At 45.5% G+C, this 15,467-nt stretch overlaps 1 protein-coding gene across 2 annotated transcripts in view; it reads left to right on the forward strand.

Moving 5' to 3' along the window:
* The window catches only part of CDH3 (cadherin 3), a 44,822-nt gene that overhangs the window by 16,414 nt on the left and 12,941 nt on the right, over nt 1-15,467 (forward strand). For both annotated transcript variants that reach the window (XM_042919933.1, XM_042919931.1), the window contains 7 exons: nt 9,507-9,592; nt 10,694-10,819; nt 11,013-11,168; nt 11,260-11,404; nt 12,761-12,936; nt 13,604-13,732; nt 15,023-15,208. In XM_042919933.1, coding sequence (XP_042775867.1) covers nt 9,507-9,592; nt 10,694-10,819; nt 11,013-11,168; nt 11,260-11,404; nt 12,761-12,936; nt 13,604-13,732; nt 15,023-15,208 — 1,004 coding nt within the window. The remainder of the gene's footprint in view (nt 1-9,506; nt 9,593-10,693; nt 10,820-11,012; nt 11,169-11,259; nt 11,405-12,760; nt 12,937-13,603; nt 13,733-15,022; nt 15,209-15,467) is intronic.

Raw genomic sequence — 15,467 nt, forward strand, 5'->3', positions numbered from 1 at the left:
AAACCAGTAATACAAGCCAGTGGTGCCAGGAACATCTGGGAGGAAGTTGTAACGATCTGCCCCAAGGCTTACCATTTACCAGCCTTTCTGTGACTCATGGCTTGCAGAAAAAAACTGTTCATGTTCCTACAGGTGCCTCTGCAAGTTTCCCTGGGCAGTTGAACTTGTCTGTTGAGGTCCCCGATAAACCATGGAGCACCCCTGCAACACAGTCCTTTCCAACTGCAGACCAAGCCAGCTCCCTCTTAGGCTCTTTGGTCCTGTGTATCTCCTCCTTGCTTTGGTGCTTCATCCCTCAGGTAAAGCATTTGGCTGTAGCTGATGGTTTCTCTGTGGTGTAGGGAGAGACTCAGAGTTGGAATCAGAAACCTCGATTAGTTGTGAGTAAGCTAGAGGTGCCTTTTATTGAGGGCTTGCTGTGGGTCAGACATAGTGCTCAGTGCTTTACAAACATTGTCTTACGTAATCCTCCCCAAAATCTTATGAGTTAGGTAGTAGCATCTCCATTTTTAGATGAGGAAACCACTTCCATATGCTCACACAATATGAAGTTTTTTTATTTTTATTTTTTTTAGTGTTTTTATTTATTTTTGAGACAGAGAGAGACAGAGCATGAGCAGGGGAGGGGCAGAGAGAGAGGGAGACACAGAATCCAAAGCAGGCTCCAGGCTCCGAGCTGTCGGCACAGAGCCCGACGCAGGGCTTGAACCCACGGACCGTGAGATCATGCCCTGAGCTAAAGTTGGACGCTTAACCGACTGAGCCACCCAGGCACCCCACACAATATGAATTTGAGCCCAAGTCTTTTGGACTTGAAATCCCACATCATTTACTTGCCATTAGGATTTGAAATCTGGTCCTACTGCTTCCTACCTGTGGGGCCTCAGATCCTTCTGAAGCTGCTTCCTAAGGCACTTCAATTCCAGGCAGCCTCTTGTTTCCTGACTTGTGAGAATGGGGGCAGTAATAGCCACCTTGCAGGTTATTTTCTGAGGATTTGGATAGGAAAACACTTAGCCAGGTGTCTCAGGCAGAGTGGGTTGAAGCTTGTTCCTGCCTGCCTGAATCATGCCCCTTGATGTGCTCTGTATCTAACTGAATGCAGGTTAGAGCTGATGGGGCCAGGCCCTCTGACGCAACTGGAATATGCAGCCTGAGTGGGAGGCACGTACACTTGGAGTGCATCGCTGTTGACTTCTTGATTGTTGCACTGTCCTCTCTAACAATAGGACAGGCCAACTATAAATATTTGGAACCATATGATAATGGAAATGTGCCAGCACACAGGACACTGAAGTGTATTGTACGTTTTGGGGGGCAGGGCAGATTTGGTAGAAAACAAGGAGAGGGTTTCTGGGTTCTTGGCAACTTTTAGAGTTGGGGAATTAAGGCTTCTTTTGGGGGAGTCAGTCCATTAGCTGTTGGCTGGACAACCTGATAGGAGAGGATTGGAAAGCTGATAGTCTCTGGTTAAGGGAAACAGCTGACAGACGTACCTGGCCAGCCCTCTGCTAGCTGAAGACCTAACCTTAGGAAGAAGGCTGTTTTAAGAATGGGAAAAGTGCAGGGCACCTGGGTGGCTCAGTAGGTTAATCTACTTTGGTTCAGGTCATTATCTCACGATTCATGAGTTCAAGCCCCACATCAGGCTCACTGCTGTCAACAGAGACTGCTTTGGGTTCTCTGCCCCCCTCTTTCTCTGACCCTACCCCTCTTGTGCAAGTGTGTGTACTCTCTATTAAAAAAAAAAAAAAAAAATATATATATATATATATATATTTTTTTTTTTTTTTTTTTTTTTTTAATGAGTGGGAGGCTCTCTCTCTCTCTCTGCCCCTTCCCCACTCATGCTCACTTTCTTGCTCTCTCAAATAAACAAACATTTGAAAAAAAATTTTAAATAAAGATACTTGAGGATAGATAGTTGTTCCCCAATGCATCTCTAGTTTCTAGAAGAAAATTGAGCACAAAGGAAGCGCTCAACTAGCTCTTGAATGAACAAGAGGAACCTGGCTTTAGAATCTGACTACCCTGGGTTCTAACTCCACTTCTGCTCACTAGTTGTGTAACGTTGGGCTATCATCTCAGTTCTGAACCTCAGTTTCCTCATGTGGCATAAGAATCCATGTAAGCTTTTGGGGCTCACAAATTTGTAGTTTAGACTTTTATAAAGGTTTTTCTTAAATGTTCTGTTATTTTATTTTTGAGACAGAGACAGAGCATGAGCAGCGGAGGGGCAGAGAGAGAGTGTGACCCAGAATCTGAAGCAGGCTCCAGGCTCTGAGCTGTCAGCACAGAGCCCGACGCGGGGCTCGAACTCACAGACTGTGAGATCCTGACCTGAGCCGAAGTCGGATGCCCAACCGACTGAGCCACCCAGGCTCCCCTAGACTTTTATCTTAAATGTTTATTTAAGAGAGTGCCAACTCGGGAGGGGTAGAGAGAGAGAGAGAGGGAGACAGAGGATCCAAAGCGGGCTCCATGCTGACAGCAGAGAGCCCGATGTGGGGCTTGAACTCAAGAACCTTGATGACCTGAGCCCTATCTTATTTGGTGTTGAAGATGGCTCTGTAAAGTCTAATTTCCATCTTCCAAATGAGAAAACATAAATTCCTAATAAGTTGCTTCAACTTCTGCATGAACATAATGATGTTTCCAACTGACAGTTTTGTGGGATCTTTGTATGCATCTTTAAAACACCTGCAGGGTGCTGAATCACCTAAGGAGGTTTAGGTATTCCTTTTAAGCTTTTCTTACTCTTATTACATCAAGGAGCAAATATGTTTGGTCCTACTGCTATTTTTTTTTTTTTAAGTTTATTTATTTTGAGAGAGGGGGAGAGAATCCTAAGCAGACTGTGCTGCCAGCACAGAGCCCAACATGGGACTTGATCCTAGTACCGTAAGATCATGACCTGAACCAATATCAAGAGTCAGATGCTTAACCAACTGAGCCACTTAGGTGCCCCCATACTACTCTTGAGTAACTCTAATAGCATGCATTTCTCTTTTCAAACCAAGGGAAACCAGGCCTCAGGTTCAAAGCTTGAGCTAACGATTGATTGTGAGACCCGGAGAATTCAAGTGCCTTACCCAGGAGCACCAAGCAAGTTCATGTCAATGCCTACAGGGGTCTCTGTGTCCATTAACTGCATCAACAGCAGACCCTGACCCGATGCATCCTATTCTGTCAGCCCTTTACTGGTGTTCTCATTCAGTCCTCACATCAACACTGTAAGAGAAGTGCTGTTACTTCTTCCAAGTTTAGTGCTTTATTCCAAATCTCACACTGCCTCATTGGGCATCCAGAAATCAGAGTCTGCTATTTCAGTAGTTGGAGGAGAAGAGGTAATGGGAGGTAGGGAAAAGATATTAATTAAGTCTTGGGTGTATCAGAAAGATTAACCTTAGTGGGTAAGAAAATGACAGGCTGTGACAGATGTGGATACCACTTCTAGCTCCTCTGTTTCCTAGCTACGTAACTTTAGTGAATTCATTTAACCTCTCGGTTTTCCATTCTAGAAAATAGACATTAAATCTACTTCATAGAGTGCTTGGTGAAGATTGAATAAGTATTTAAGGGGTGCCTGGGTGGCTCAGTCAGTTAAGCGTCTGACTCTTGATTTTGGCTCAGGTGGTGATCCCAGAGTTGTGGGATCAAGCCCCATGTCAGGCAAAAAAAATTTTTTTTTAACGTTTATTTATTTTTGAGACAGAGAGAGACAGAGTATGAACAGGGGAGGGGCAGAGAGAGAGGGAGACACAGAATCCGAAATGGGCTCCAGGCTCTGAGCTGTCAGCCCAGAGCCCGACGCGGGGCTCGAACTCACGGACCGTGAGATCCTGACCTGAGCCGAAGTCGGACGCTTAACCGACTGAGCCACCCAGGCGCCCTCCCAAAAAATGTATTTAAGTGTCAGCTGTTGGGGCGCCTGCCTGGCTTGGTTGGCAGAGCATATAATTCTTGATCTCACGGTTGTGAGTTTGAGCCCCTTGTTGGTTGTAGAGATTACTTAAAAATAAAATCTTAAAATAAAAAGATTTAAATGTCAGCTGTTGGGAGAATTCAGGAGCACAGGGAGTCTTGATTGCTGAGAATGGTGTATGCTGTGTTCGTTTGCTAGGGTAACAAAGTAACCCAGGTTGAGGGTCTTAACAAAAAGTAAGGTATCAGCCAGGTCGGTTTTGTTTCAGGCCTCTCTCCTTAGCTTGTAGTTGGCTGTCTTCTCTGTCTTTACATGGTCTTCTCTCTGTATCTGTGGTCATATTCCTTCCTCATATAAGGACAATAGTCATACTAGTTTAGGGCCCACCCTGATGGCATCGTTTTAAGTTAGTCACCTCTTTAAAGGCCCTGTCTCCAAATACAGTCACATTTGGAGGTAGTTGGGGTTAGGACTTAAACATATGAGTTGAAGTGGGGGCGGGGGGTGGGGAGACGATTCATGTTAAAAGAAAAATGGAACTACAGAAAAATGTAAACAGTAGTTGCTGGTAACCACAGTCATCGGAAAGGTTTATTTCCTTCCAGTCTTTTTAAAAGATTTTTATTTTTAAGAAGGGCTCAAACCCAACCTCCAGATCAAGAGTCACATGCTTGGGGCACCTGGGTGGCTCAGTTGGTTACATGTTGGGCTTTGGCTCAGGTCATGATCCCGTGGTTCTTGAGTTCCAGCCCCGCATCGGGCTCTGTGCTGACAGCTAGAGCCTGGAGTCAGCTGCAGATTCTGAGTCTCCCTCTGTCTCTGCCCTTCCCCCACTCACGCTCTGTTTCTTTCTCAAAAATAAAAAGGAAAAAAAAAGTAATGTGCTCTACCAAATGAGCCAGCCAGGTGCCCCTCCTTCCGGTATTTTATTTATTATTTTTAAAAATATTAATGTTTATCTTTGAGAATGAGAGTGTGAGTGGGGGAGGGGCAGAGAGAGAGGGAGACAGGATCTGAAGCAGACTCTGCGCTGACAGCAGACAGCCTGATGTGGGGCTCGAACTCAGGAACTGTGAGATGGTGACCTGAGCCAAAGTTGGAGGCTTAACTGACTAAGCCACCCAGGTGTCCCCTTCCAAACTTTTTATATGTGCATAGTTGCATATATTATATAGGTCTTTCTACATTCTGCTTACATTCTGCTTACTTGGTTTCACTTCATAGCATAAGAACTTCCCTAGGTAACTTAAAAACTCGACTATAAATACCATTTTGCATAGTTGGATAAATAATCCATGGAGTGTAAACACTGGAGTGTAAATCCATGGATTATTTAACTGTTGCTCTATATTAAGGTGATTTAACCTTTGCCACATCTCATTCCTGGGCCTTTTAGCCCTAGAGCAAATTCCTCAGATGATGAGACCAATGAGCTGTGTTCAGGAGGCAAAGGTCAGGGTCACCCTGAAAGGTGGCCTGAGAGTCTCGCGGTTTCCAGGGCCTCCTGGAACTGACTCAGGCCTAGATCCCACTTTCTTCCCCTACTGGCCAAGCATATCACACACAGGCCACCACCCCTCAGTGGGGACCTTGTCAGTAGGGCAATCTGATTTTTAAACATCTTCTCTCTTTGTCACAGGCACATTCCAGCCTTCCCCGACTGGATCCTGCCTCTCTCTGTGGGGCTCTTGGGTTCTAGGGAGCTTGCCCTGGGCTCTGGGGAGCTGAAGGCACCTCTGTATGCCTTTAAGCCTCCCCTCTTTTCCGTTCCATTCACTGACCCCCTCTCTCCAAAAGATGACCAATGTCTTAACTTCTTTTACCTAGGTTGGTTGTGCCTGTTCTTGAACCTCCTGTCCATGTGATCATACCTGTGTCCTCTCTTACACCTAGCCTCTGTTACTCAGCTGTGTTTGTAAGGTTCATCCACGTTGTTATCTGTCCTTGTGGTTGATCTCATTGTGTGAATATACTACAGTGTTTCTGTCCATTCTCCCTTGATGGACCTTTGGGTTATTTCCAGTTTTTCACTATTAGAAACAGTGCTGCTGTGAACATTATAACACATGCCTTCCGGTGAATGTGTTTTTGTTGGGTCTCTACTGCAAAGGGGAATTGCTGGGTCTTGGGGAATGTGTATATTTAGCTTTGGTAAATACCACCCAACAGTTCTCCAAAATGACTATTCCGTTTTATACTCCCACATCAGACTTCTGCTGTTTTTTCTTACTGAGGTAAAATATCCATGACCTAAAATTGGCTGTTTTAACCATTTTAAAGTAAACAATTCAGTGGCGTTAAAGCACATTCACACTGTTGTGCAACTGGCATCGTAATCCATCTCCAGAACTTTTTCATTACTTCCAGCAGAAACTCTGCACTCATTGAATGGTAACTCCCCATTTGCCCCTCTCTCCAGCCCCTGGTAAACTCTATTCTATTTTCTATGTCTGTTAACTATTCTAGGTACCTCATATACACAGAATTCTACAGTATTTGTCCTTTTGTGACTGGCTTATTTCACCTAGCTTAATGTTGGTAAGGTTCACCCATATTGTAGCATGTATCAGAATTATATTGCTTTTGAAAGCCAAATAGCATTCCACTGCATGTATATAACACATTTTGTTTATCTCTTCATATCTTGATGGAGTCTTGGGTGGTGTGCACCTTTCAGCTATTGTGAAAAATGATGCTATGAAAATCAGTGTACAAGTTTCTTTGTGCATTCCTGCTTTCACTTCTTTGGGGTAAACCCCTAGAAGTAGAACTGCTGGATCATACGGTAATTCTGTTTACCTTGTGAGGAACCACCGAACTTTTTCACACCATTTTGCATTCCCAATACAGGAGGGTTCCATTTTCTTCGTACCTTGGCAGGACTTTGTTTTTCTTTAAAAAAGAAAAAAAAGTTTTCCCAGGGGCGCCTGCGCGGACCAGTCGGTTGGGGGCATCCAGCTTCAGCTTAGGTCATGATCCCACCGTTGGTGGGTTCGAGCCCCACGTCAGGCTCTGCTGTCAGCACAGAGCCTGCTTTGGACCTCTGTACCCCTCTTTTCCCCTCCCCTCGCTTGCGCTCTCTCTCTCTCTCAAAAATAAAACATTAAAAAAGTTTTTTTTAATAAAATAAAGTAGTTTTCCTAGCAAGTGTGAAGTGGTACCACAATGTGATTCTGATTTCCATTTCCCTAATGACTAATGATACTGAGCATCTTTTCATATGCTTATTGGTTATTTGTATATCTTTAGGTCAATGTCTTTTCAGGTCCTTTGCTTTTTTCTTGTTCTTGCTTTTATTTATTTACTTAGTTATTTTTTAATTTACCTCCAATTTAGTTAGCATGTAGTGCTGTAATGATTTCAGGAGTAGATTCCAGTGATTCATTCCCTATGTATAACACCCAGTCAGTGCTCACCCCAACTAGTGTTTCCTAATTGCTCCTTATACATTTAGCCCATCCCCCCACCCACAATCCCTCCAGCAACTCTCAGTTTGTTCTCTGTACTTAAGAGTCTCTTATGTTTTGTCCCCCCTTTTTCTTCTTTTTTAAATTTTTTTTTAAGTTTATTCATTTTTGAGACAGACACACACAGCATGAGCAGGGGAGGAGCAGAGAGAGAGGGAGACACAGAATCTGAAGTAGGCTCCAGGCTCTGAGCTGTCAGCACAGAGCCAGATGCGGGGCGCAAACTCAGGAACTGAGATCATGACCTGAGCCAACGTCGGATGCTCAACCGACCGAGCCACCCAGGCGCCCCCGTTTTTTTGTTTTCTTTAATTAGAATGTTTGTTGAATATGAGTTTTAGGAGGTTTTATATTTTGGATACTTATAATTTAGAATTCTACTTTTTTATATTATACTCATATACTGTTTGAATTCTTTGGCATGTTCACATTACTTTTGTAGTTTACTCATCTATTACCCTTTCTTATTTTATGGAAGGAGTTTTTAAAAGATTTTATTTAAGTAATCTCTACCCCAAATGTGGGGCTTGAACCCATGACCCCAACATCAAGAGTCACATGCTCTACTGACTGAGCCAGACAGGCACCCCAGATTTTAAGATTTTATTTTTAAGTAATCTCTACAGCCAATGTGGGGCTTGAACTCACAACACTGAGATGAAGTGTCTCATGTTCTACAGACTAAGCCAACTAGGCACCCCAATGAAGAGAGATAGAGAACGAGCAGAGGAGGGCCAGAGAGAAGGGGACAGAGGATTTGAAGGCAAGGCTCTGAGCTGTCAGCATAGAGCCCGACGCAGGGCTCAAACTCAGGAACCATGAGATCATGACCTGAGCCAAAGTTGGAGGCTTAACTGACTGAGCTGCCCAGGCAACCCAAGGAAGGGTTTTTTTAAAACAGTTATTGTAGGTGTGCCTGGGTGGCTCAGTGGGTTAACGATTGACTATTGGTTTTGGCTCAGGTCTTGATCTCAGTTTGTGAGTTCGAGCCCCACATTGAGCTCCATGCTTACAGCACAGAGCCTGCTTAGGATTCATATTCATTTATATTCATTCATTCATTCATTCTCTCTCTCTCTCTCTCTCTCTCTCTCTCTCTCTCTCTCCCCCCCCCTCCCCCTCCCCCCCCCCACCATGCTCGCTCTCTCTCTCTCTCTCTCTCTCTCAAAATAAATAATTTAAAAAATGAGGGAGGGAATGGTGGAGGCAGGGGTGGGGAGACAACAATCTTCATCATCTGAGACTAAAGGACAATTTTTCGAAAAAGGACATTTGGAAGGCCTCACGCTGACACCTCTGTGGCACAGCACTGTCCCTGTGGTCCTCGTTGTGCTGCAGCCTAGGAAAACGATGCAGACTGGTGTCTCGGCCAGAGCAGGTGCTGATGGGCCCATGTGTTCCCTCAGCAGGTACCCTCTTTTCCTGCTTTGGCTTCAAAGAAGGGTGGTTAAGAACATTGGTTGTAAGTACTCTCTAGCCAATGGTTTGGAGTCAGGCTGATAGGGCTTCTGAACCTCAGTTTTCTTACCTTTGAAAAGGAGATAATACCTACCTTAGCTAAGGTAGTTTAGGATGAAATGGGCCCAGTCTCTGGCTTAGTGAGTGGTAGTTATCACCTCGGAGTGCTTATTTAAAAGGTGGCTAAGCAGGGGGGTTCAGAGGGAACATGAAAAACTGAAACAGCTAGAGATTGTCCAGAATGATCTGTGTGAGTAGCAGTGTAGCAGGACGCATATTGGATATAGGTGGACTCATGGTCTTCTGAAATGCTGAAAATCTCCTGCCTTCAACCATGACCTCAGGTCAACCCTGTGTCTCATGAGGCCATCTGGGGCTGATGTTGCTGAATGTATATGATCTTGATTCTTTGGTCTCATGAACAAAGAAAGCAGCTTGGCCCACAAACCACCATGTAGTCCTCCCTCTTGAGGCCAAAGTTGGAAGCCCCATCTGAAACTTGTATTTGATTATAATGGAGACCAAAGCCAGGTCTCCTGCAGTGGCTTGAAACCATCTTTGATCCAGCCAGGAGGCTGTCGTCAGGTGTTGCTTCCACTAGGGTAGCTTCCGGAAGCCTTCTTCTTCCTAATACTCTGTTTCTGTCTTACCCACAGTGATTTTCGTGGACTGCCCTGGGCAAGAGTCAGCCCTGCTTAGCACTGATGGTGACTTTGCTGTGCTGAATGGTAGAACAGTCCAGGTAAGATACCACGTGCACCTGCCAGGAGGAAGGAAGATGTTCTCTGTGCATGCCCAGCTTGCTGCTGGCCAGGAGTTCGAGGTTGCTGGGTTATGAACCATGTTACCCCTTCAGAAGAGGCAGTGTTAGCCCTCAGTTTGCTCACACCTATGGGCGTGGCTACTGATCTAAGCAGGGTAATGCCTGCACCCTTCCATTAGGGGCGCCAGAGAGTCCTGCCAGTGGGGCAAAGAACTGCCTTGTGAACCATGGCCCAGTACCTTCTGCCCCTCGCATTCCCTTTCCCATCACCCTTTCCTTCTTTCCCATATCATCTTGCTAAACCCCAAGGGAAGGTGATTCAAGACCCCATGAACATCCCATGAGCCTCTGGGAAGACAGACCTAAGGCACTCAGCCACATTTCTTTCTTTTAATTTTTTGAATAGCTAATATATCCATGTGGCTCAACAATTTTAAAATATTAAAAAGTTACACAGTGAATAACCTCCTTTTGTTTCTCTGCATTTACCTAATGCCCTTTCCAAGAGAATACACAGATAACCACTGTTACCAGTTATTTTTCCTTTTGAAGTTTATTTATATATTCTATATTTATATTAAACATATGTTATGTATTTTATATATTTACAGATCTAAAAATACTTTTTTCTCCTCTCTTTTATGCAAAAAGATATATTATTTACATGTATGCACTTTCTTTCTGCATCTAAAAATAGGTTTTGTTTACATATAAGCCACTATGAATATGTGGCTTTATTTTGCTACACTTATACACAAAAGCTGGTACATACTAATTATATAAGTTGTTAAATAAAATACTAAACTATACTGTAGTTTAATTAGTTATACTGTAGGTCAACTTTGTTCTTTTTCATTCATTCCTAATTTTTAGAGCTGTATAGCAGTTCCACTAGATGGATATATTCTAGTGTATTTAATTGGTTCTCTGTAAATAAACACTTAGGATTCTTTTCAATTTGTCTTGTGCAATAAACCTATTTAGGTCTCCCTCCTCACCCTTAATGTCTGTAAGTGAGAGGATGTCGAGTATCTTCCAGCTGTTTGCGTGTCTGGGTTAAGGGGTCTTCTCTCCTTGCAGGAGAAGAAACCATTGAAGATCTCCCCATCCAACCATATCTTACGAAGACGCAAGAGAGAATGGGTGGTTCCACCGATATCCGTCTCTGAGAATGGCAAGGGTCCCTTCCCCCAGAAGCTCAATCAGGTATGACTGTGCTTTCTCCCAGGGAGTCACTGGTGGGTACAGGGACCCTCATCCAAAGGCCTTACTATAAGGTTTCTTGACCCTGAAAGCTTCTGTACTGGGAACAGTTTCTGATAAGGCTTCACCTCTCCTCACTTTTGTTGGCAGTCGTGAGAGATTTGTCACTTTGTCAGCTATTTTCTTGTGCTTCCAGCTCAAATCTAATAAGGACAGAGGCACCAAGATTTTCTATAGCATCACAGGCCCTGGAGCAGACAGCCCCCCTGAGGGTGTCTTCACCATAGAGAAGGAAACAGGCTGGTTGTTGTTGAATAAGCCGCTGGACCGGGAGAAGATCGCGAAGTATGAGGTAGGTAATCTGGAGCATCCAACAAAAGCAGGGCCCCGTTGCCAGGTGGGGAGGGTGGGGTCAGGCTGACCCTAGACCTGTGCACCCACAGCTCTTTGGCCACGCTGTATCAGAGAACGGTGCCTCAGTGGAAGACCCCATGAACATCTCCATCATTGTAACTGACCAGAACGACCACAAGCCCAAGTTCACCCAGGATGTTTTCAGAGGGAGCGTCTTGGAAGGGGTACTACCCGGTAAGAGGACTGGGAGGGGACACCTAGAGAGGTCTGCTAGTCCCAGACATAGCCTTGGGTCAACTTCTAGAACCATCTGGAAGTCAGCCAAGACCGTTAAAGGCTGGAAAAACCCTCCATACTTGATTTCCTTGGCTGTATATCAGATCACCTGGGATAATCTTAAAAAATCAGATTCCTGGGGTGCTTGGGTGGCTCAGTAGGGTGGGCATCCCACTCGAGGTTTCAGCTTAGGTCATGATGCCAGGGTTGTGGGATTGAGCCCTGCATCCAGCTGAGCATGGAGCCTGCTTAAGATTCTTTCTTTCTCCCTCTCTCTCTCCTTCTCCCTCTCTTTCTTTCCTCCAACACTCTCCCCCACTTGCACACACATTCTCTAAAAAAATAAAAATTTAAAAACAAAAATAAAGCAAAAATCTTTAAAAATTCAGATTCCCCCTACTCTATCCCAAGATCCCTGAATAAGGATGATCTTAAATATACAGCTTTGCAATCTGTATATTTAAAAGTTTCCCAGAAGCTTCAGGTTTGGGAACCACTAGCTTTAGAGCTACAAAGATCTAGATTTGAATCTTGATTTGCCTCTTTACATGTGACCTCTTTTTCTGTGACCCTGAGCAAGCTCATGATCTCTGAGCCTCAATCTTCACATCTGAAAATGGGAATTATATTACTCATAATTGTGAAGATTGGATATAACACATAATGACCTCAAAAACCGATGCTGGTGGGGAGGGGTTCTCCTCTTCCTTCCTCTCTGAGTTGTGGAAGATTTGAGAAGTATGAATTGGTTATGCTGCCAATACAGAAATCCCCCAAAGAAGAACAGGACCTTAAATGAGATGAAACCTTACTTTCTCCTTATATTCAGGAAATCTAGAGGTGGACAGTCAAGACTAGATTGTGCTTTGCAGTGTTGGAGACCTAGGCTCCTTCTCTCTCATTGTTCTGCTATTGGGGCTTTATTTCCAAGATTACTTTGTGGTTGCTCCTGGAGTTCCAACCATTACACCTGGAAGGAGGGAAGCGATGGGAAGAATAAGCCCCATACTCAGAAAAACACTTCTCCCAAAGTCGTATATCCCATTTGTCAGAATTTAGTCTCAAGGCCACAGCTAGCTACAAGAAGGGATAGGAAATAATCTTTGTTCCAGGCAGACCTGTGCTCAGCTTAAAATGATGATGAGCATTTTGTTTTTAAGAAAGAAGCAGAGAAAGGAAAAAGGACACCACCTAGCAATCGGCCACAAAGTAGAGGATGGGTCCAAGGTGGAGCCTCTCATAGTTCCAGAAGTAGGCAATGCTGTAATCGGAGCTGGGAGAGAAGGGTGCTCACTCATTCCTTCTCCCCTTCAGGCACTTCTGTGATGCAGGTGACAGCCACAGATGAGGATGATGCCATCAACACCTACAATGGGGTGGTTGCTTACTCTATCCATAGCCAAGAACCAAAGGACCCACATGACCTCATGTTCACCGTCCACCGGAGCACGGGTACCATCAGCGTCATCTCCAGTGGCCTGGACCGGGAGGTGAGTGGCCCTTAGGGAAAGTGCCGCCTACCCAGGCTTTCTCAGGCCGGGGCCTGACATTCAAGAGCAGAAGCCAAGCCTCCAAAGCCCAAGGTGGAGCAGTGAGAATCCAAGTCAGCTGGGAATGGCTGCTGCTGTGTTCCCATGTTGATGTCCCACAGCTCTCTTGGGCCAATGGCCTGCTGCCAAATGATCTCGTTAAGGCTGAGGAGGCAGCTGTAAAATGCAAGCGTTTGATATTTTCTGTAGGTTTTCTCATTTCCTCTCGGAATGGCTCACTTAGCATGCACGTTGCCCAGATTTGTCCCTTGTGTGCTACAAAGTAGAATTAGCTCCATGGATATTGGAGCTGCCTACTGTTTCCTAATTAATACCTTTACCCGAATCCCCACTCAAAGCTCCCATTCTGTATCAGCCCGGGGTCAGGGGGCAATCCCCAGGCTCCACCCCACAGTTGGCCCAGGAGAACGATTTAGTTCTGTGTTTCCCCTCCCCCTCCACCCTTTGCCTCTGTTCTTTTCTGCCATGGGTGAGTAGTGGGGCAGGGATTCAAGAGAGCACTGTGAGAAGGGGAAACATTCCCCTTCCTTCCACGTATATCCAGAGCTGTGCCTCTGTGAGCCCAGGCTGAGGGACCTCTTGGCCTGAACTTGCCTTTCCTCCCCAGAGAGTCCCTGAGTACACACTGACCATCCAGGCTACAGACATGGATGGAGATGGTTCTACCACCACAGCAGTGGCCATAGTGGAAATCCTCGATGCCAATGACAATGCTCCTGTGTTTGATCCTCAGAAGGTAAATTTGATTTCAGTCCTTCTTTCCTCATCAGATGATGAAGGACTGAGCTTTCTTTCTTTTCTAAGTTTGTTTATTTTGGGAGAAAGTGAGCACACGCACAAGCAGGGGAGGGTCAGAGAGAGAATCCCTAGCAGGTTCTGCACTGTCAGTGCAGAGCCCCATGCAGGGCTCAAACTCCTGAACTGTGAGATCATGACTTGAGCCGAAATCAAGAGTCAGCCACTTAACTGACTGAGCCACCCAGATGCCCCTGAGGTTTTTCTTTCTCATGAAATTCTGGAAACAGCCCACATGGCTTCCAGTCCTGTGCCACCGCTTACTAGATGTGAGACCGGAGGCAAACTACCTAACCTCTTTGTGCCCCATTTCCTAATCTGTGAAATGGAGATAATAGTAATACCTGCTGCATTGTTCTGAGTTTTAAATGAAATAATCTATGTACAGTTCATAACACAATCCCTGGTACATAAGTGCTTAATATGAAAATCTTTGTTGAGGGGCCCCTGGCTGGCTCAGTCAGGGGGAGCTTGTGACTCTTGAGCGTGGTGTCGTGACTGTTAGCCCCACATTAGAGGTAGAAGTTACTTTACAGAGAAAGAGAGAGGGAGAGACAGAGAGAATGGAAGAAGGAAGGAGGAAAGAAAGGAACAAAATCCGTGTTGTTATGAAAACTTATAATTTGCCTCACACCTATACCTGTCCACCTTCACCCAGTGAATACTTCGTACACCTGCAGCGACGGGGGATTCAGTGCCAGTCAAGATGACACCCACCCCCCCTTCCATCCTTTGATAATTCTGGCTACTGAACATTATTTAGGCTTGATTAGAAATGTGTTCTGAGCAGCCAAGTTCCCAACTTTTGCCACTTACTCCAGAGCTTCCAAAAAAGTTCCTGCTCAGTGCCGTAAAGCAATCAGGCAGCTAGTCCCTCTTGCCACCTTCTCCATACCTTTCTGATCTCAGCTAGATAGGTGGCTAGGCATGGCAGGGTTTAGGGCACCCAGACCAGTGCGATTACTGGAGTAGTAGGCCCTGGATGTACGAATAGTAGGCTCACCATCCCTGTGGTCTGTCCCAGAAGCTGGAAGGCTGAGTCTCAGGACATTCTGCATCTGTGTGTGCCCTGAAACCCTGGTGTGTGGTATTGGGTGATCCCAGAAAGAGTGAGCGGCATGGAACGGAGCTCCCATGGAATCACATGGAGGATCCATAGCTGGTGAAGCGTGGAACGGTCTCAGGGTGTTCAGTCTCTGCTCTGACTGTGCTGTGCTTCCCACACCAACAGTACGAGGCCCAAGTGCCTGAGAACGTGGTGGGGCACGAGGTGCAGAGGCTGACGGTGACTGATCTGGATGCCCCCAACTCACCCGCATGGCACGCCACCTACCGCATCTTGGAAGGTGACGATGGGGACCATTTTACCATCACCACCCACCCCGAGAGCAACCAGGGCATTCTGACAACCAGGAAGGTGAGTCATTTTGGGCTTTTAGACAGGCCCACACCTGGGGCAGTCAGGTCTGCAGCCTCTGGGAAAAGGAGGTATCATCTGCCTGGGGACACCTACTTTGAACCATTCAACTGGGCGTGCAGCAAGCTGGTGGCTTCTGACCCTTTCCCATCCCTCTTGTGTCAATGTATTGCTTTGTTCAAACTAAATCTTAACCAGGGACTCCTTTCAAAAAAACAGGTGGGAGTCACTGATTTGATTAAGGCAGATGAGTAGAGCT

Source organism: Panthera leo, chromosome E2, assembly GCF_018350215.1.
Source record: "Panthera leo isolate Ple1 chromosome E2, P.leo_Ple1_pat1.1, whole genome shotgun sequence".
In the NCBI taxonomy this organism is placed as follows: domain Eukaryota; kingdom Metazoa; phylum Chordata; class Mammalia; order Carnivora; family Felidae; genus Panthera; species Panthera leo.